Source organism: Eleginops maclovinus, chromosome 12, assembly GCF_036324505.1.
Source record: "Eleginops maclovinus isolate JMC-PN-2008 ecotype Puerto Natales chromosome 12, JC_Emac_rtc_rv5, whole genome shotgun sequence".
NCBI classification, from domain to species: Eukaryota; Metazoa; Chordata; class Actinopteri; order Perciformes; family Eleginopidae; genus Eleginops; species Eleginops maclovinus.
Genome location: NC_086360.1, coordinates 2,479,103 through 2,501,391, shown reverse-complemented (window position 1 = coordinate 2,501,391; position 22,289 = coordinate 2,479,103). Strand labels below are relative to the sequence as shown.

The window sequence follows — 22,289 nt, the reverse complement described above, 5'->3', positions numbered from 1 at the left end:
ATCATTCTTTTTCCCCCCCAGTTACTTGGCTGAGCAGTGCTGGAATGGAGGCTGTATCTACCTGATCATGCTGAGGCGAGTCAAGCGAAAGGCTCCCCCTCCTCCCTGTAATGGCAGCATCAGTACTATGAGCAGTGACAGCTGTGAGGACCAGCAGCAGGCCGGGGCGGCCCCGGTACCCTCTGACGGCCCCACAAACTGCAAACGCACACGCAAGTTTGGTGTCATATCCAGATCGTCCTTCAACAGAGATAACCGGGACAGCAGAGACTCAGACATCCAGAGCTGTTACAATGACTGCAACGGCTCCTCCAGCCCCACGGACGCAGGAGTCAGTCCCCCAGGAGAGGACACAGGTTGCATCCTGTCCCCCCACACACCCACAGAGGAAAGCCCCAACATCAGAAGTGTTCCTCAGCGTCTCCTCAGAGGCACGGCCACGCTGCCGGCCAGGTGTCACAGTCAGCTGTTAGAATACAAGATGGACAACTTCGGCAGTGAGCCTTCAAGCCAGGTGAGACCAGGGCTGGGAGGGTCACTAATGTAATCTGGTCCAATAAAATTTAGTCAGTAATCTGAGTATCCAACTATAAAAGTAATACAATCTGATTACTTCCTGTTACTTTTGCCTCAATACCAAATGCAATGCATTAAAAACAAGAGGAAATAAAAAACACAAGATGTTTTCTAACCTTGTAACCATAGAAAACACATTTCATATCATAATGTAGAAAAAGTAATAGTTTACAAGTGCGGTTTAAGATTAATACATTCATCAGTAGAATAGTAGAATAGACTGTCGTCCAACTGCTGTTTCATTAAAGCAATGTTTAAAGAAGCCTAAATATAAACCATATGTATCTTTATTTCAAAATGTATTGTACGACTGAAATCCTGATAGTTTATCTATTTTTTTAAATGAAACCGTAATCTAATTACTTTTTTTTAATGTACTTGTAGTAGAAAATCAAATCCATTTAACTTTGTTTTGTATCCTGATTACGTTATCTCAATACATGTAATCCGTTACTCCCTGGGTAAGACCCACTGCTGTCAGAACTGTGGGATCATACTGCTCACACCTTCACCCTGAGGTCAAAGGATTGTATTTGTAATTTGTTATTTTTGAAAAAATCCTCTTAAGCAAGGAAAACTCAACGTGAAGTTGAGCAATCAAATGCATTCACTCAAAATACACAGCATCGTGGTAGGAGAAAGAAGAGAAGCATGGATATTCATGCTGTGTACAGTATTTAACAGACTTTACTGGGTCATCTCCACTTTCAATAACCAAATTGATTATAAAAAGCTAACTTTTTACATCTTGTCTATTAAAAAAGAGACACCAGACTCAGGAACAGTTTATCCCAGTTTATTATATTAAACTTTTTGAAATCTTGAAATATATCTAGATCTATGGTCGGTTTTCAGTCAGGATGGGTAATACGTTTTTAGGGTGGGGGACTTGACTTGAAACACAGAGAGCAGAGATTAAAATCAAATGATTATCCAGTGCACCATCAGTCCTTACTGTATGTCAGGTAGTGTCAGTAGGTGGAAGCAGGAAGTGAGGAAGGAGAGGATACAGGATGTTTGTTCTTGTAGGGGAGGACCTGTGCAGCCGGAAAGGCAGCACTGCATGGACTGGTCATAGAGAGTCACTGCTCTGCATAATGAATGATAACTGTGACCGCTATGCTGGTGTTGACATCTATTGCACGTCTGTCCGTCCTGGGGGAGGGATCTCTCCTCTGTTGCTCTCCCCAAGTTTTCTTCCATTTTCCCCCGTTAACTGGGGGGTTTTTAGGAAGTTTTTCCTTGTCCAATGTGAGGGTTCAAGGACAGAGGTGACATATTCATACAAACTTCATTGTACAAACTGTAAAGTCCACTGAGACAAATGTAAAATGTGTGATATTGGGCTGTATAAATAAACTTTGATTGATTGATTGATGCTATTGTAGTCTATTAAAAAAAGTTTCATTCCTAACTCTGACACATCATGTGGCATAGCAGATTAAAAAAGCCATGCAATGCAATGAGAGAAAAGAAAAGCAAACATTAGCAATACAATGAAAAAAATGACAAATAAGTACACAACCACGGCAAAAAAAATGTTAGCAGCAATCTTAGTACAACAACATGACATAAATAGCATATAAAATATTGCGACCTCAAATAAAAGGTATTATGAAACGTGTGATTATAGCAATGTACCATTGCAAAAAAGTGCTACATTGCAATTTCATATCATGCTAGCAGCTCTGTGCCGCCGTACTTACACAACTACATCAGCGTGTTCACATTGTAATGGTGGGCAAAGAACATCTGAGCCCTTAACCCGGAAATAAGTTAGCAGTTCTTTTCCGATTCCCTTTTCTCAACGTTAACATTTTGCTTCGTGTTTATGTTTGATGCCTGAAATGAGATCTGTGGTTAATCCACCCTTAGGAAACGTTTCATGTTCTGTTATGCAACATAAAATATGTCAGTTAATACCCCACAAGTAAGTGTCTGAAGTGTGTCATAATAATGGTGGTTGCTAACTAAATAAGAATAATTAGCGGCCAAACATTAGCCACCTTTAGCTTAGCGGCGGTGATGTGCAGCCATGTGACCGTGAGGTAGCTCCTTTATAGGCTAACGTTAGCTTTTTATTGCTGCAGATTGACTTAATGCTTCAGCTTTTATAGAAGTGGTGGTAATATGTGGAAATTATCCTGTTGAACAAAATATATAAATGTCATAATTTTGCGGATGCTAAAAATTATTATCTGCATCAATCAAGTGAAAAAATGCCATTGTTTTTTGTTGAGATCGCCTCCCTGATGCCTACCTCCGGGACAGACTACAAAAATGTGTCCCCACTGCAGTGCACATAGATGTTATATTGACTGTCATTGTGAAAGAGATATGATTTGGAATTAAACAACAGGTATTTGTTCCTAAATCAAAGTATTGGACACTGAACTGTGTAGATGTGATGCTGGTGCATGGCTGGAAATGTAACCAAAACAATTGCAACTCTTTCAAACAGGACATGTCTCTAGATATGTTGTTGAGACATTTGACTAAAAGCCACAAATGCCAACGTCATGATGGTCCGTAGGGTTCATCCTGCGGGGACTATGATTATTATCCATACAACATGTCATAGTGGATCCAACCTACTGCTTTCTCCATGTGTAGAGTCAGTAGCCTTCATGGCTGACTCAGCACTTCTAATATGAAACAGCACTTTATTTAGAACACAGACCAACAAACCCTGAGTGGTACAATCACAGAAATATCAAGTCTTAAATTACAGTCACATAAACCAACTGTACGGCCAGTCATGGAATTATAGATGTAAACTGTTGCTCCTAAACATCTGTTGTTTGTTTGTTTGGTTTTAAAACAATCTTTCTGAGAGTAATGAGGCAATTCATGTCTTTATTTGCTCCTGTTTCTTCTGTCACATTTCTTTTCTCCCCTGTGCTGACCTAAATGAATCAGTAGAGTTCTTAACAAAGTGCTGTTGAAGACACTTTGTTGGCTCCTTCATCCCCTCCTCATGTTAGAGCTAACTCTGCTAGCTTCTAGGCAAATTGATAATGAAGCCAGAGAGAATAAGCCGAGGCATCAAAGCCTCCTCGGCCTCGTTTGACACTCAGAATGATTAGCATCAGAAAGCAGCGTGGCTCTCTGCTGTAGGTGTTGAGTGTTTAGAAGCACACCAATGTTGGAGGAGTGCAGTGGGAGGTGGAGGGCGACTATGAGGATTATATAAGTGACCACATGGAGCAACATTTATTGCTTTTATTGAGTAACCTTAACAAGACATTGTTTTCTATTCAGACCTGCATAATTAACTGTTAAGCACATGCTAATCAATGCAAAATGAAGTATGTAGATATCTTAATGGAGCAACAGACAAAGATTATTAAAGGTTTAGCAATACCATAATACACTGAACAAACTGAAACATTGACTCTAATTAAATGTATTACGTCAACAGATTCCACATACCTGAAAATGGTTAGTCGAAAGCAATAATATTAAGTTGAAATAAACATATTATAGTCAATGTTTCAGTTTTTCAGTGTGTGGAAATAGTTAACTGTGTTGGAAGGCTATGATACACAGCTTTGAACAACTGATACATTGTTATTTTACTGTTTTTAGCAGTCCGTTAACTTCCTTGAAAATTATTATAATCTTACAATAATTGTGTTTTGCTATTTACTGTATATAATGCATATAATATTATAAGAGCCTTATTCACGCACGCTTTTTTTTTATATGGGGAATATAAAAACTAAAAGTAGCATTACCAACTGCTGGTGGTAAAGTAAACTCATGCAGGGCGGTGTTCTCACCTGCTGTGCTGCAGCGCCCAAAGACCAGGATACACCCCCCCCCACACACACACACACACACACACAAATCTACACATCTGACGCCACACTTTATGTAAAGAAAATTACTGAAGTTACCTCAGAATACAGTATGTGTAGAACAGAACACAGGGAACATGTTGCTTTGAGTGGTAGGCCGGCTAGAAGGAGCATATGTTAGCATACCGGCTTTTAGTCAATTTATTGAACATGTTAACAAAGGCTTTAAAAGGTATAACAATAAATATTCAAGTAGTTTTCCTTCATGTTCAAAAGGGTTAAACCACTTTTCTGGTCCTACCCCATCCAGCAAACATTGTTAATCGAAATCAAAGTTCAGTTCATAGTCGTCAGAATTTGTGATATTTGACTTGTATAAAATAAATAAAAATCATCTCTTTGTACAAATCAAAAGAATCATAATAATCAAATCATCTTTACTGGTAAACCAAAATCGTCAAAGACGAAGATAACCCGGAAATTACCGGTCCTGCTCATAACCATTTAGGATTTTGTTTCTGGATATTTTTTTTTAGTTTAAATAAAGTTGCATGGTATTTCAGCTCATTATCATCACAAACTTTTTCCTGGCTGGGGTTTATGGAGCAGGTGGCCTTCAATGAGCCCAAACATGTTTTCCAAAAAATGTTATTTATTTATTTTTCTGTCAACAGCACCACAATTAAAGCAGTCCCTCATCACACACTCGGCTGTTGTAACATATCCACACAGGCTATGTAGTGAAAAAAGAACATAAGCAGTTCTGCAGTAGAACCCCTCAATCAGTGTAGGATGCATCAGGCTCTGTATTGAGAGTAGGTCACTACATAATGGCAGAACTCAAGCCCAACAAACTATGACTTATGTGTAGTTATACAGTACATGTTAAATGGAAGATTTGCAAGTAGAAAGAAGTTCCACGTGACGGACAGGTGGAACAGGATCATATCAGAATGTAGTGTCTCTACTGGGACATGTCTCCATGCTTTAATGTTCAAAAAGCTCTTTATGTTTCTCTTAAGATTTGACGTGTTTGTTTGTGCTTCTCTGCAGCCCAGAGAGGGCAGCCACATCTGGAAGATGCATATGGTGAAGGGGGACGAGGGCCTCGGGATACAGATCACAGGGGGGCGGGGCTCCAAGCGCTCTCCTCATGGCATCATCATAGCCCACGTGGAGAAGGCGGGCGCCATTCACAGGTACAGCTAGCGTTCATACCGACAGAACAGTTCAATTTAGTTTGGTGCTATCGTTTGCTGTTGTAAAATGGGACCTCTGTAATGAGCAGTGAGAGATAAGTTGAGCTTAAGTTTGTACATTCATAAACACGCACTGTGTGTGTGTGTGTGTGTGTGTGTGTGTGTGTGTGTGTGTGTGTGTGTGTGTGTGTGTGTGTGTGTGTGTGTGTGTGTGTGTGTGTGTGTGTGTGTGTGTGTGTGTGTGTGTGTGTGTGTGTGTGTGTGTGTGTGTGTGTGTGTGTGTGTGTGTGTGTGTGTGTGTGTGTGTGTGTGTGTGTGTGTGTGTGTGTGTGTTTCAGGGACGGGCGTCTCCATGCTGGTGATGAGCTGCTGATGATTAACGGTCAGTCTCTGGTGGGGCTCACTCATCAGGAGGCTGTCGGCATCCTCCGCTCCACTACTGGACTGGTGCAGCTGGTGGTAGCTAGCAGGGTAACACACACCCACACAAACACACACACACACACACACACAGAGACTTCAGGTAGTTTCAGGTTCCTGTTGTGATGACAGGATGCAGCAAAGTGATTTATACCGTATCAGGTGGAAATGTCCAATGCGTTCTGTTATATCTGTAACATGATGAATACACATGAAAGCAAAGCCTCACACACACTGACTGCTTCTGTCTTTGCATCCCTGCAGGAGGAGGCAGATGTGGGTTTTGAGCGCTTCCCCTCCACCAGTCTGCCGGACCTGGTCAGCACGTGCGGTTTCCTGTCCTCCCTCACCCAGACTGCTCCCCCTCTCTCCCCCCAGACCTCCAACTGCAGCACCGACTCCTACCTGGTAGATCCTACCACTGTGTTTCTGTGTGTGATTGTGAGTGTGTGTGAGGAGTAAGGGAGTCACCGGATATTTACATCAGAGCTACCCACCTCTTTAACAAGGCCTAACCCCTCCTATTTCCAGTGTTGGGGTAGTTTCTCAAAGTAATACATTACACATTACTAGTTATTTACATATGATGTGCGCTGCGACTGTTCATCTCTGTCTGCTCCATCTCCTCAACTGTGAACTCTGAGTGTAGCGCAAGACAAAAGGGACGTTTGATTTATTTTCTGTCCTCCCGTTAAGCAGACAGTCGAAGACCTTAAAGTAACCAGATCATTTCCTGCTTGATAACTGTAAAGTTATTACTATTGAGCCAACAGTAACATGTTTTATTACTGCGTCGTAGACAAATGTAATCAGATTATTGTAATGTGTTACTTGGAAGTGCGTAACCCCCAACACTGCCTGCTTTTTACTGCAGTCCGATCAAAGATATTCTTTTTGATATTGTTGATGCTAAAACTTTTCTACTTTTACTTGAATAACATTTTGAAAGCAGGACTTTTATTGGGACAGAGTATTCCTACACTCTTGTACTTCTACTTTTAAATAAGTACAAGAGTGCTCCACCACTGATTAATGGACTTCATCTTCTAATGTTTACAACCACTCAAAGCAGTTATCATATCCAAGTCATCCTTCACCCATTCCTACAGAGGCAGGGCAAGGTGCCACCTGCTCAAGGAATCTAACATTCACACATCGTTGGGGTTAGAGGTGTGATGATGACGCTCACACACCGTTGGACATGCCGTTGTGAGCAATTAAGGGTTAGGTATCTTGCTGAGGGATACATGTTGACTGCAGGGGCTAGGATTGGAACACCAAAGTCCCCCATTGTTGAAAATACTGAGTTTGCAGTTTTTGGACTCTAGGTCAGAGATCCCTCTGGTGGACAAAAACGGTTCTATTCTATGATCAATCTGTAGTAAGGACTAGCAGTCCTTAAAGTGCTCAATGTTTTTCTCTGTTCCGCTGTGTTAAATCTTCTCTGATTGCTCTTGATTGATAAATCTATACTTCGATAACTTGGATTGTTTGAATGAGTAAACACGAGGAACAGTCATTAGTTTGGTGCTATACGTTGCTGATGTAAAAGTGGGACCTCTGAATTGCATGAGAGATAATTGACTTAAGTTTGTACATAAACACGCACCTGTTGTGTTGTGTGCTGTGATGTGTGTGTGTGTTGTGTGTTTGTGTGATGTGTGTGTGTGTGTGGTGTATAGTGTGTGTGATTGTGTGTGTGTGATGTGCTAGTGTGGATGGTGTGTGTGTGGTGTTCAGCGGCGTCTCACATAGCGGATGATCTGATATACGTATCCTGTGGGATTTATAGAGCTGACGGCATTGCTGCACAAAGATTGCGCTTTGATGTAGCTCATGGTAACACTCACCACAAAACAGTGAACACACAACAGAATAAGGTATTTCAGGTTCCTAGTGTGATGCAGGTCAGCAGTGATTTTCCGTAAGGAGTGGAATGTATGCGTTGATCTGAACATGTAATGACCATGAAAGCAAGCTAAATCCATGACTGCTTTCTTGATCTAGGAGGAGGCAAGGGTGAGCGCTTCCCTCGACCAGTTGGATGTCACACTGCGGTTTCCTGCCCCCCCCCCAGCTCCCCTACTGCTCTGACGGAAGGCCCCAATGCAGCACGACTCTACGCTGGTAGACCTAACACTGGGTTTCGGGTGATGTGATGTGTGAGATAGGGTCACGGATATTACATCAGAGCTACCCCTCAAAAGGCTCAACCCCATCCATTTGCAGTGTTGGGTAGTTTCTCAAGTAACATTCCATACATATTTACATTGTCGTCGACTTTGCACTCTGTATGCTCCATCTCTCAATGTGAACTTAGTGACAAAAAAGCTTTGATTTGATTTGTGTTTAAGCAGACAGTCGAAGGTATAAAGTAACGATCATTCCTGCTTGATAACTAAATATACTATGAGCCCAGTAACATTTTATTGCGTCTAACAAATGTAATCAATTTTGTATGTGTATGGAGCGTAACCATATGCTGCTTATTTTGCGTCGATAAAGATATCTTTTTGTATTGTTGATGCTAAAATTCTACTTAACTTGCATACATTTGAAAGAAAGTGACTTTAATTGGTGACGAGTATTCTACCTTGTACTCATTTAATAGTACAAGTGGCTCCACGACTGATTAATGACTCATCTTCTAATGTTTACACCACCATGATTATTCCAAGTCATCCTTCAGCCATTCTACAAGCAGGCAAGGTGACTGTCAAGGAATCTAACATTAACATCGTTGGGGTTAGAGTGTATGATCACGCGACAACACCGTTGAATGCCGTGTGAGCAATTAAGGTTAGGTATCTGCTGAGGATACATGTTGACATGCAGGGGCTGGGAAATTGGAACACCAAGTCCTCCCAATTGTTGAAAATATGGTTTGCATTTTTGGACTAGTCAGAGACCCTTGGGACAAAAACGTTCTATCTAGATCGTTTGTAGTAAGACTGCAGTCCTTAAAATGCCAATTTCTTGTCCGCTGTAAACTTCTCTGATTGCTCTGATTGATAAATCTATACTTCGATAACTTGGATTGTTTGAATGAGTAAACACGATGAATTTTCATGCACACTAAGGACATTAACTGAAAGCACATGCATTATTTTTATATTTGTATTGAGAAAGTCCATAGGGACTTGGCTTTGGAACTGGAAGGTCACCAGTTCAAGTCCTGGAAAGACCAGGTGCCACTGAGTTGTCCCTGAGCAAGGCACCAATTCCTACACTTCTCCCCTGGCGCTGTACATAATGGCAGCCCACTGCTCCTAACGCTAGGATGGGTCAAATGCACCAAAATTCCTTTGGTCCGATTGGTCCCGATCCCCCAAAAAACTGCTCCCGGCGCTGGCTAGACTGGCTGCCTCTCCGCTCTGGCTCCTCTCAACATGTGCGTGTTTGCATATAACTGTGTGTTGTATCCATACTTCAAAAATGCATGTGTGCACTCATATAACTGTGTGTATTTGTCGGTCTTGTTTTTTGTTCTTCTTAAATAGGATAACATTTATATGGATATACAGTATATAGACAATACATCGTGATAAATAGGAGAAACAAAGTCATTATCTTTATAATTTCACTGTCATCACCCTCATATAGGGCGAGTGGAATGGTCCTTTGTTTCATAGCAACATTTCCATGAAATGCTTTCGAATAATGCTCCTCAGATAGAGCAGTCGGATATTTGGGGTCACGCCTAATATTCATTGTGTACATAATGGCAGTGGTGTGATGTTAAAGGAAATGGTTGTATTTATGAAAACAGTTTATCACAGGACAAATATATATATTGATATTGCTTTGTGGGTTGATTGTGGATGCACCAGATATCAAACACTCTGTAGTTGTTAAAGAAGAGATGAACTTATACCTGTTTGTGTTTCTGTGCTTACAGACTAACATGGAGAAGGTAGAAGGACAAAGTGAGGGAGAGGCTCCAAGAGGGTCCTGCTGGAGCCCCACAACAACCAAGCTCAGCAGTCGAGCCCAGGGTCAGTACCCCTCAGAAAAACAGTGTTTCAATAACACCAAAGTGCTTCTGGAATGGAAAGATTGTATCTAATTTGGTACAGCTATGCATACATACAGTGTATAGTACTGTATGTATGGATGTGTTGGTTGGTTGGATGGATTGATGAAAAAGTGAAAAAGTGACTTCTTTTTTATTTAAATTTAAGAAATGATATGGTTATATTCTTGCAATACTGTGCAATAATCACCATTTTTGTGAAAAACAAACATTGTTATAAATGTCCCAACATTTTTATAATGTCTCAACACCTAATATGTTACCTGTTTTTTATCCATGGATGTGTAACTATTTGTCTTTATTTTTATCTTTTTATTTTTATTCTTCTCTATATTTAATAAGTTAGCTTATTATTTATCAATGCATGCCCTTAACCTGCTATGTCACTTTTTGCTGTAACACTGTAAAAGTTACTGCTGGGGGACTAAAAAAGGGATTCCGATTCTGTTCCATGGCATAGATAACACTGAACAGACCACAAGTTAAAACAAAAACAATATTTTCATCATTTATTCTCAATTTCATCACACCTACATTATTTGTCTAATCTAGCCAGAGGCTCATCAGCATTGTATTGTGCCTTACCATGGCTACTTCTGTGTTTCCCCTGTGGCTCAGGGGGGGGCAGTCGCCTGGAGTCAGTGGGGGAGGATGACGAGCTATTAGTGGAGAACGGTGTGAGCAGCACTGAAGTGGTGGAGAAGCCTCCACCTGGACGACGCAAACACTCCTTACCTCAACAACTAGATAGTGCCGGAGTGAGACAGGTCAGTGAACGCACCAGCCTGCTCTTGATAAAGCTCACAGTGTTAATCTGTACACACACCCTTAATTGTATGATTTACAGATAACACAACAGATAACAAACATGAGTTGGGTTTAGAGCTTTATGAATAGTTCCAGGAACTGTAAAGCTACTGAAACTAAACTCATTTTTGAGCAACCCTATTTGTATTTCCATATAACTTGAGAAGATAAGTCAGAACGACACAGAGTCATCGAGTATTCTACCAAATGAAAAAAAGAGATGGTCATAATAAAATATGACTACGCACAAAAAATACCACCAGCTGGAAAAGAGCAGTGCAGGAATGAGTCCTAAAACCCAAAAATGAGGGAGAGTTTTACCACTTCTAGTTCCTTGTCTCGAAGTGAATGGCTTTTTGAAAATGTACGTGGTAAACCTGAATCAAGGTCAGTGGTTAACACAAGCTGAAGAGGTTTGAATGTTTTGTTTGACAACATAAGAACAGGTCAGTTAATACCCCACTGCTGAAGGTCTGAAGCTGCTTTTGTCTCATTAAAACTGCGGTTGTTATCAAGAGCCTTAATGAGACTACTTACCGTCATCACACCAAAAAATAGCCGTCTTTAGCTTAGCATTGGAGGTAAACCTGCTGAACAAAACATGTATCATATCCATGTGTTTGCCGCAGATGTTGTTTTATACAATATCCTCGAATCCAATGGAAAAATTCTAATTGGTGGACGGAGCCCTCGGGATGCTAGCTCCCATGTCGGCCTACAACAGTACGTCATCAATGCACCGCTCGGTAGGCTCTATATAGGCTTACCCTCATCGATTTAGTCAACTAGAATAAAGATATTTGATGTGATGTTTATTTAACATTTAATGTATTTTTTTGGGCAATTCATCACATTTTTATTAAATAAAGTGAAACAACACATGTGTAAACCACAAGCATGATCTGTTTTTGGGTGAAAAATGGCGGAGAATGACACACACACACACACACACACACACACACACACACACACACACACACACACACACACACACACACGCACACGCACACACGCACGCTTGTGGTACCCAGCACAGTGGCTCACTCAGTAGGGGCTTGGACTGGGAATTGTAGGGACGCCGGTTCTAGTCCCCGAACAGACTTGAAATATGGAAGGTGGACTGCTACTTGGAGAGCTGCCCACTGCTCCTAGTACTAGGATGGGTTAAATGCAGAGTTCAAATTTCACTGTGTGTGCTCTGCTGTGTGCATGTATGTGACAAATAGAGAGGGTTTCATCCTCCGATTCTACACACACAGACAGATCAAAGCCCTGACTGTCATGACAACATTGACAAGGTGCTCTGCAATAACTGCTGTGTTAATGAGCGGTTCATAAGGGATTAAAATACAAGTGGACATTCAGATCCTACACACCCTACTGAGCTACGTTTAGTCACCGAGATACACACACATCAAACCATTGAGAGACAGCACTACAGGGGAGAAACAGGAAAACACAGATGCTGTACTCGGGTATGAAGGAATAATGCAAATGATGGTATAAACAATCATTCTATGTCAAAGTGAATGTGTCTGACTCTTTTTGCTTTGTTTATGAATCTCCCTGTTAGGAATATCAGATAATTAAGAAATCAGCCCGCTCCCTGAGCACCATTCAAGTGGAGTCTCCATGGCGACTGGCCCAGCCGTCCATTATCTCCAGCATCGTGCTGATGAAAGGCCAGGGCAAGGTGAGTGCACTCCTTTGACATGTATAAAGCACAGATCATTTAAGAAGTATATGTATATGTGAGCGCAGTGAGCACACTTTAAAGGTCCCCTATTATGCTATATTTGAACAATATATTGTAGGGCCATATCTATACAAAACATAGCAAACAGATCACCCATTGTAGCATGCCTCATCCCCCTCTATTTCAGCCCTGATGCTGAAGTGCTGATTCTGTGACTGTAGCTTTAAATGAACTAGCTGCTGCTGGCCACGCCCCTTTGGAGCTGCTGCTGGCCACGCCCCTTTGGAGCTGCTGCTGGCCACGCCCCTTTGGAGCGTCATGATCTCTCCTCTGAAGAGAGTTTTCTACCTGGAGAAACTCAGCTAAACGCTGCCGTGATTAAACGCCATATTATGTTCCAAACCACATCCAGCATTATTTCTGAAACAGTATGGAGCTCAAACGTTTCTCTCTCGGTTTACCACAAGGACAGGACCTTTATATTACACACAGTCTCTCCAGTACAGCGTTAACTCTGAGTGTATCTGATTGACCCAAGTGTACTTAAGTATCAATTTGAAGTACTTGTACTTTACTTTTTTTTCAGAATTTTTGAGTTTTTGCCACTTTGTAATTTGACTGCACTACATTTGTTTAATCCCTTTAGTTATTTTACAGATCTGGATTAATGTTGTTAAATATAATCAGCCCTTAAATCAGACTTTAGTTCACCTGCAGTAAATCCAGCAGCTACGCTGCAATATACAAAGCCATTCAAACTAGCTGCACCTTTACCAGCTCTGAGAACACTTTAATAATCAATAATTATAAAACATACCAGAGATATTATTCTGAAATGGACCAATCAAACAATGACTACTTTTACTGTCGCTACTTTAAGTACATTTAGATGAGAGTACTTTCTACTTTCACTGGAGGAACATTTAGAATGCAGGACTTTTACTTTAACTGTATTTTTTACTACACCAAAGTACAAGACCTGAGTACTTTTTCCAAATGACATCTCTTCCTGTATCCCCTTCTCTCTCGTGTCACCACACAAAAACTAAATGCCACAAATAATATTCTCAGAGAAATAACATGAGCGAACATGGAATGGTGTGTGTCTTTGTGAGTCATTTTTAACTTTATTTCAATGTGACTTCTGCAGGGCCTGGGATTCAGTATAGTCGGAGGGCAGGACTCAGCACGAGGTCAGATGGGAATATTTGTCAAAACCATTTTTCCTCATGGAGCTGCAGCAGCTGACGGGCGACTGAAAGAGGGTAACCATTCAATTTGATTCTGTGTGAATGTACTGAGAGAGTGTAAAGTAAAGTGAAATGTGACAGAGATCTACATTCATGCCTCTCAGAGTAATAGTATGCTTCCCTGTGTAGGAGACGAGGTTCTGGAGGTGAATGGGGAGTCTCTCCAAGGACTCACTCACCAGCAGGCCATCCAGACCTTCAAGGTGAGCCACAGGATTACAATATGTTAAATCTAAACTGAAAAACTGGAACATTGACTTTAATTGAATGTATTATGTCAACACATTTCACATAACTGTATTAAGTTAGTTGAAAAGCAATAATATCAAGTTGATCCTAAAATGTTTTATTTAAACTTAATGTTATTGCTTTCAACTAACCTAATACAGTTATGTGAAATCTGTTGACATAATACATTTAATTAAAGTCAATATTTTTCAGTGTGTTTAATCAGACATGACAAGCTGAAGGCATTTAAACCTTGTGTTATTCCTTCAGATCAGAGGTGGGAAGGAACTAAATACATTTACTCAAGTACTGTACTTAAGTACACTTCTGAGGGACTTGTCTCATGCCTGTAATTATCTGTGGTAAAGTAGATTTTCCCCAAGTGTACTTAAATACACTTTGAGGTACTTTACTTTACTGTATTTCCATTTAATGCTACTTTCCACTTCTACCCGACTACAATTCAGAGGTAAATGGTGTACTTTTACTCCACTACATTTATTTAGTCCCTGTAGTTACTTTACAGATCTGGATTAATGATGGTAAATATAATCAGCCCTTAAATCAGACTTTAGTTCACCTGGAGTAAATTCAGCAGCTACCCTGCAGTATACAAAGCCATTCAAACTAGCTGCACCTTTACCAGCTCTGAGAACACTTTAATGATCAATAATTATAAAACATATCAGAGATATTATTCTGAAATGGACCAATCAAACAATGACTACTTTTACTGTCGCTACTTTAAGTTCATTTAGATGAGAGTACTTTCTACTTTCACTGGAGGAACATTTTGAATGCAGGACTTTTACTGTGACAGAGTATTCCTACACTCTGGTACTTCTACTTTACTCAAGAACAAAACCTGAGTACTTCTACTTTACTCAAGATCTGAGTACTTCTACTTTACTCAAGTACAAGATCTGAGTACTTCTACTTTTACTCAAGTACAAGATCTGAGTACTTCTACTTTTACTAAAGTACAAGATCTGAGTACTTCTAGTTTTACTCAAGTACAAGATCTGAGTACCTCTACTTTTACTCAAGTACAGGATCTGAGTACTTCTACTTTTACTAAAGTACAAGACCTGAGTACTTCTACATTTACTCAAGTACAAGATCTGAGTACTTCTACTTTTACTCAAGTACCAGATCTGAGTACTTCTACTTTTACTCAAGTACAAGATCTGAGTACTTCTACTTTTACTCAAGTACAAGATCTGAGTACTTCTACTTTTACTCAAGTACAAGATCTGAGTACTTCTACTTTTACTCAAGTACAAGATCTGAGTACTTCTACTTTTACTAAAGTACAAGATCTGAGTACTTCTAGTTTTACTCAAGTACAAGATCTGAGTACCTCTACTTTTACTCAAGTACAGGATCTGAGTACTTCTACTTTTACTAAAGTACAAGACCTGAGTACTTCTACATTTACTCAAGTACAAGATCTGAGTACTTCTACTTTTACTCAAGTACCAGATCTGAGTACTTCTACTTTTACTCAAGTACAAGATCTGAGTACTTCTACTTTTACTCAAGTACAAGATCTGAGTACTTCTACTTTTACTCAAGTACAAGATCTGAGTACTTCTACTTTTACTCAAGTACAAGATCTGAGTACTTCTACTTTTACTCAAGTACACGATCTGAGTACTTCTACTTTTACTCAAGTACAAGATCTGAATACTTCTACTTTTACTCAAGTACACAATCTGAGTACTTCTACTTTTACTCAAGTACAAGATCTGAGTACTTCTACTTTTACTCAAGTATAAGATCTGAGTACTTCTACTTTTACTCAAGTACAAGATCTGAGTACTTCTACTTTTACTCAAGTACAAGACCTGAGTACTTCTACTTTTACTCAAGTACAAGATCTGAGTACTTCTACTTTTACTCAAGTACTAGATCTAAGTACTTCTACTTTGAGTAAAGTACAAGATCTGAGTACTTCTACTTTTACTAAAGTACAAGATCTGAGTACTTCTACGTTTACTCAAGTACGAGATCCGAGTACTTCTTCTTTTACTCAAGTACAAGATCTGAGTACTTCTACTTTTACTCAAGTACCAGATCTGAGGACTTCTACTTTTACTCAAGTACAAGATCTGAGTACTTCTACTTTTACTTGTCCCACCCATGCTAAAGAAGAAGGTAATTGACTTGTTTAGTCTGTGGTAGCTTTCGTATTTCACCAATGATTAATTAAGTTGGCTTTTTTTTTACCAATAAAATACATGATTATTTGTTGGTTATTATTATGAGGCTTATGAAGTAGCTGCAACTGGAAATAAGAAACAGTTTATTACAAATACCTCAATTTGTAGTTAAAAAAACATTCTTTTATTGGATTTTTGTTAAAACTTAATTTTTGAATTTGTCCAAAGCTAGATCCGAAGGTTAAACCAAAAATAGTTTTCATGTCAGCTGAACTTCACCTCCTTCCCCAACAGCAACTGAAGAAAGGCGTAGTGACCCTGACCATTCGGACTCGCCTGCGCAGTCCCAGCCTGACACCCTGCCCGACCCCCACCCTGCTCAGCCGCTCCAGCTCACCCAACTCCAACACCAGCGGGGGGGGCCACTCCGGTCCCCCCAGGGTCTGAAGAGGCTGAGGGCCACAGGGGCCCTGGACCGGGACCAAAAGACTGTATCATCATGGAGGTCACTCTAAATAAAGGTTGGCTGGCATGACAGATTCAGATATAACCCGTCATTTCACTTCCTGTCCGGAGATTACAAAGCACTTGAGACTCACAATAAGTGCTCAACTCTGAGGATACAAACTCAGAACAGTAAGAATTCTGCACGCTCATCAGCTTGTTGCTTGTAGATTGTAAGTGCTACATACAGAAGTAAGAGGTTTTATATGAGCTATGGTGTAGGAGGACCTTTTCAGTCTGCAACAGAAGTATCTCTGCTGCGCTGACGTCAATGGGGGGGTTATTCCACTGTTGGTATGTGTTCATGCCAATGGGGGTATGAACACATACCACATTGTCCTGTGGTATGAACACTTGTCATCTCACTTAGGCGTGAGGTGACACGAGCCTGGACCAGAACCCGCGCTGAGTCGGGGGAACAGCCGAGGTGTAGAAGTTTTAGAAAGGTCATGGATAGGAAAGTCCTTCCCTGAGACGGAAGCCACTTCTGTCTTGTTTAAGTTGAGCTTCAAGTGGTGTGCAGGCATCCACTGAGAGATATTACACAAGCAGACTCCTGCAGCCACCTATGTTTCAGACCGCGGAAAAGACAGAATCAGCTGCATACGATCTGCGGGGCTGTGCTAGGAGAAGCCCTGTTTGAACTGTACAGAGAAACAGAAGCAAACATCAGATCATCACAGAAGGAAGTTCTCCCTCACCAAACTATGAAATAATTGTTATAAGGCTTTGTTATGCTCATAGGCGTCATTAATACTGGGGACGCTGGGGACATGTCCCCACCTCTTTTGGAAATGGCCAACTTTGTCCCCACCACTTTGCATACGGATCATTTGTTAAAATGTTCTGAAAATAGAAAAAGAACTGTACACTCTGAGAATTTGCACCAGAGAACATGTAGAATCTGGAGGACTGTTCACACTCTGGGTGTATTTCTGGCAAGCCAAGTGGAGCAGTTTGAACCTAAGACACGTTTAATATTAGAAAATAGTAGATGGTTGCTCCTGCTTTGCAGCAGTTATTGCACTGGTTGTCAGAAAAATATTTGTAAGCATATCTTGTGTATGTTGAATGTTTTTCTCTTCTGGAACATGATGTTTTAGAGCCGGCTGTTGGTCTCGGGATTGGAGTTTGCTGTTTGACCCTGGAGAACTCTTCTCCTGGCATCTACATCCATAATCTGGCTCTGGGTTCTGTGGCCAAGATGGACAGCAGGCTCAGGTAAAAACTTCATCATGTTTGAATTGCAAACAGATGCAGAGGAAGTTTATGTTGAATCGCTTTGATGCAAAGATACCAGACATCATACGAGTTCACTCGCACTGAAGCTATGGTATGTAAAGGGAAGTGTGTGTGCTCCTCTGTACAGTCGTGGAGATCAGATCCTGGAGGTGGACTCGGTCAGTCTGCGTCACGCTGCTCTCAGCGAGGCCTATGCCATCCTCAGTGAGTGTGGCCCTGGACCTGTCAGTCTCATCATCAGCCGGCACCCTAACCCCAAGGTAAGAAGACGTATGTCTCTCTTTATACAGATACACACATAGAACATGTATGTAGTTCTGTGTAGAAGCCCTAACATCTGTAGAACTTCCTAGATTTCACGGTGCCAATGGCAGGAAGTGTCCCCCAGGTTACTTGGAGCATGTTATGAATAATAGAGATGTGTATTAACGGTCCGATCTTCAAGTTAACTTGCTATAGGAATGACAAAAAACAAACTGGGATGTAGTGCACTTTTTTCCCTGCAATGGAAAAACTATTTTCAAGTCCTGTGACTAACTTTTAATTCAGGTCTGGTCTGGATTAAGTGGAGGGTGGGGGTGGTTCCTCTTTAAAAGTCACATTTTAGTCAGACCACTTTCTATCAGTTTCTCACTGTTTCTTACATGCAGTCAGTGTTGGTTATATGCACACTTATACATTTATCCTTCCATATGCTGGCATCGTCTCTGTTTTATTTATTTCTTGTAGTTGCCAATAAAGTTTTGTTACAGTTGTTAAAGCATTGTGTTGCCTTTCCTTAGGTATCAGAACTGGAGATGGATCAGATAATAGCCCGATCCACAAACAAGGACAAAATGAAGAAGAGACTCTCATCTCACTCCCAAGGTCTGAAATCTCTTCACCTGCATTTACCTTTGTCTTTTCTCTTCTTTTATTGACTCGTTGGTGCAGTCTGTTGACATGTGTCCGTGTTACCATACCAGCTCTGAGTTCAGGAGCACGCCTCAGATGGGCTGAGGGTTTCTGTTCCGATCTGGGTTAAACGTTCCTCTTTCTGTCTCAGGTCAGTCCTGTAAGAGCCCCAGCCCAACGCTAAAGGAGCGGCAGGGAGACGGCTCCCCGGCCCTCAGCTGGACCATGAAGAGGTTCCTGGAGCCTGCCAGCAGAGTAAGCTTTTATTTAACCCCCCATGTAGTGTTCGGGTCAAATCTGAACAATTGAATAATACAAATAATAATAAATTGTATTTCTATAGCGCTTTTCTCAGACTCAAAGTCACTTTACAGTATGAGCGGGTGTTGGGGTACTGGGAGTACAAACAAAAAACAAGGACAAACATAGATGATCAATTGGCATGGACTGATGGGGGGGTGGGGCTATGGGTAGGCAGAGGAGAAGAGTTTTGAGGCGGGACTGGAAGAGTGTGAGGGTCTCAGAGTCACGGAGATCTTGGGGGAGGGAATTCCAGAGCCTTGGAGCTGCGACAGAAAATGCTCTGTCCCCGAAGCTGCAGGGGTTTTGGGATGGATAGGAGACCGGCTGAGGTGGATTTGAGGGACTGTTGGTGTTGGCAGGGGGTGAGGAGATCAGTGACTTAGGGGGGGCAGATGGTGGAGGGCTTTGTAAGTGACAACCAGTATTTTGTAGTTGATGCGGTGGGAGACTGGAAGCCTATGAAGGTCTCTGAGGACTTGGGTGATGTGGTGCCATAATCTGGTGTGTGTGAGGAGTCTATGTTGGCTGCATTTTGGACCAGTTGGAGTCTATTGAGGGAGGTTGAGCTGGTGCCGTAGAGAAGGGAGTTACAGTAGTCCATTCGGGAGGTAATGAAGGCGTGGATGAGTCGTTCAGCTGCGGGTTGGGTGGGGGAGGGTCGGATGTTTGCGATTTTGCAGATTTACTACTTCCATCAATCATACATATTTTGTTTCACATTTGATTGCCTCAAGGCCTTATGATATCCCTCTCTTATGATGTTATGATATCCTTGATCCATGGTTTTCCTGGTCAAAATGACCGTAATAGGAAATCAATGAAATAATCAAAACATCGACATTCAGAAAATGCATTTGATGTCTAGTAAATCCCACGTATAGACTCCAAAAAGTAAAAGTGTTACATTTCTTTAACAAATGAGAAGGAATGTTACATTTCTTGTGAAGGATTAGTATAAGAAAAGTACTTTATTGATCCCAATGTGGGACATGTTTGCGTTGCAGCGTTATGTTTACTGCTATTGCTCCTGCCTTTTGATGGTGAAAGGGTTGTCTCTACCTGGGTTCCACCAATATCAGAGTAAAACCGTTACATACACACTGTTTGTACAAATAGGAAAAAGTACTTTTACATATATTAATTTGGTTGTGTTGGTCTCCCTTTTCCTTGATATGTTCTTCTTGTCTGTTGAACTTGTGTAGCAGGGCTCTCTCAGCTCAGAGACAGAGTTATCTCAGTACTTCCCCCCGGATGCCTCCAGCCACTCCATCCTGTCTGAGTCCGTGCTGACGGCCTCAAACAGTGAGGAGGCGCTCCACCAGCAGAGCTGCAGCATCTCCCTGGAGGACAACTCTTCACGCCCACACGGTAGAACAGCCGCCAGTTAATAGTAATATGTAGTTTCCTCTCAAGCATCTCTGAATTCAGTTCAACCGGAAGTGTTTTGATGTTAAGTTCTGCCTCATATTATTTGAAGTTAAAAAGCATTGTTTAAAGGATTCATATTTTTACATTGCCCCCCCCCCGACTGAGCAGATGTGACAGGTTCTCACAACCTGCCTCTCAAAATTGCTCCACATGCATTGTTTTTAGAGAGCTAATTCTGAAGTTAGTTTAGATAGAGAGAGAGACAGAGAGAGATAGATAGATAGATAGATAGATAGATAGATAGATAGATAGATAGATAGATAGATAGATAGATAGATAGATAGATAGATAGATAGATAGATAGATAGATAGATAAATAGAGAGACGGACGGACGGACGGACGGATAGATAGATAAACACAATGTGTACATTACATTTAACTGATACTTTGTGAAACATTTTTGTCTGTTTTTATTTGGGATTGAAATGATTGGTTCATGTTTGCATTCACCCTCTCAGAAGTTGAGAGTGTTTACCACGACCCTCCAGAGAAGCCCCCTGCTCTTCTGAACCACCATGTGGAGGCAGTGTGTCAGCCCATCGCTGTCTCCAGCCCCACCTCAGTGCGAAGCCCACTCCTCCGTCAGCGGCGGGTCATGTGCTTTGAGGAGGTGCTCAGCGATGATGAGGACACCAACACCACAAGAAGCACCGGGCCCCTCCACAAGCCGACAAAATCTGTCCCCTTCACTGAAGCCGAGGCATCTGACATTTCCCAATGTGATTCAGCAGTTTTAATTGCTGCTTCACCGTTGGATATAAATGGCAATGGTGCAAATGATGGGGATGTGCAGAGGTGTGGAAGCCATGAGGTGACAACACGGTGTGAGGAAGCCATCACCAGTAAGTCTCCTGGTCCCAAGTCACCCCTCATGCATATGCGCAAGGCAGGGGGGGCAAGCTGTACAGTCAGTAATTTGACCATCAACAGTGAGGGCTGTACAAACCCAGACGATGTACAGTTAGAGTCAAAGCGCTCCCCCAAGCTTGAGCATAAAGCCATCACACGAGTCAAGAGCATGATGAGCATTGAAGCACCAGCTCTGCCCCAGCAGCAGAAGTCTAAAGCTGATGAGTCCCCCCAAGGCATAGGAGCCTCCCAGTCCCCTTCCTCTGTGTCTGTAAGAAACCCCAAGACTGCTTCTGGATGTGTTCCCCTTCAGCACTGTAAGAAGGGGGATGTGAGCGAGCTTGTGGGGGTTTGTACCATCGACACGGTCTGCCTGAGGAGGAGTGAGGAAGAGTCCTTTGGTCTGGACCTGGAGATCATGTCGTCCCCTCTGAAGGTTCTTATTGCTGGGCTGAAGCCAGGAGGGGCAGCGGAGAGGGTACGTCTGAGTGGATTTCAAAATAAAAGACTATTATTCCTCAAAACATAAAAAATATTATTATTAGCCGAATATTTGAATGAGATAATAACCATGTAAAGGCTACACTCTCTTTTGTTTCATTTTACATCCAGGAATCTACAGGCAAGCTGAATCCTGGAGATGAGATTGTCACATTTGGAGATAAACTGGTAGGCTCCTCCACTTACGAGGAACTCTGTGAGCTCATGCACAACCTGCCAGTTACTCTGTCCTTGGAAATTAAGAGACCTGTTTCAGGTAAGAACTTGATTCTGATCTTTTTAGATGGGTGTGGTGAAGTCTATCAGAAATAAGATTTGAATCTGGCTAAGTAAGCAATGCAGTGTGACGTGGTCTGGTACTTCGTTAGTGCGGTGACTGCACATTCAGCACACAGA

At 41.6% G+C, this 22,289-nt stretch overlaps 1 protein-coding gene across 1 annotated transcript in view; it reads left to right on the top strand.

Moving 5' to 3' along the window:
* pdzd2 (PDZ domain containing 2) overlaps nt 1–22,289 on the top strand; it is a 54,161-nt gene that overhangs the window by 19,364 nt on the left and 12,508 nt on the right. Inside the window, 18 exon segments of the mRNA XM_063898134.1 lie at nt 22–514; nt 5,430–5,575; nt 5,914–6,046; nt 6,260–6,403; nt 9,894–9,990; nt 10,647–10,795; nt 12,409–12,528; nt 13,682–13,796; nt 13,911–13,984; nt 16,466–16,590; nt 16,592–16,692; nt 17,779–17,896; nt 18,045–18,177; nt 18,700–18,784; nt 18,963–19,066; nt 20,317–20,482; nt 21,002–21,870; nt 22,005–22,149. Of these exon segments, the coding sequence (XP_063754204.1) occupies nt 22–514; nt 5,430–5,575; nt 5,914–6,046; nt 6,260–6,403; nt 9,894–9,990; nt 10,647–10,795; nt 12,409–12,528; nt 13,682–13,796; nt 13,911–13,984; nt 16,466–16,590; nt 16,592–16,692; nt 17,779–17,896; nt 18,045–18,177; nt 18,700–18,784; nt 18,963–19,066; nt 20,317–20,482; nt 21,002–21,870; nt 22,005–22,149 (3,317 nt within the window).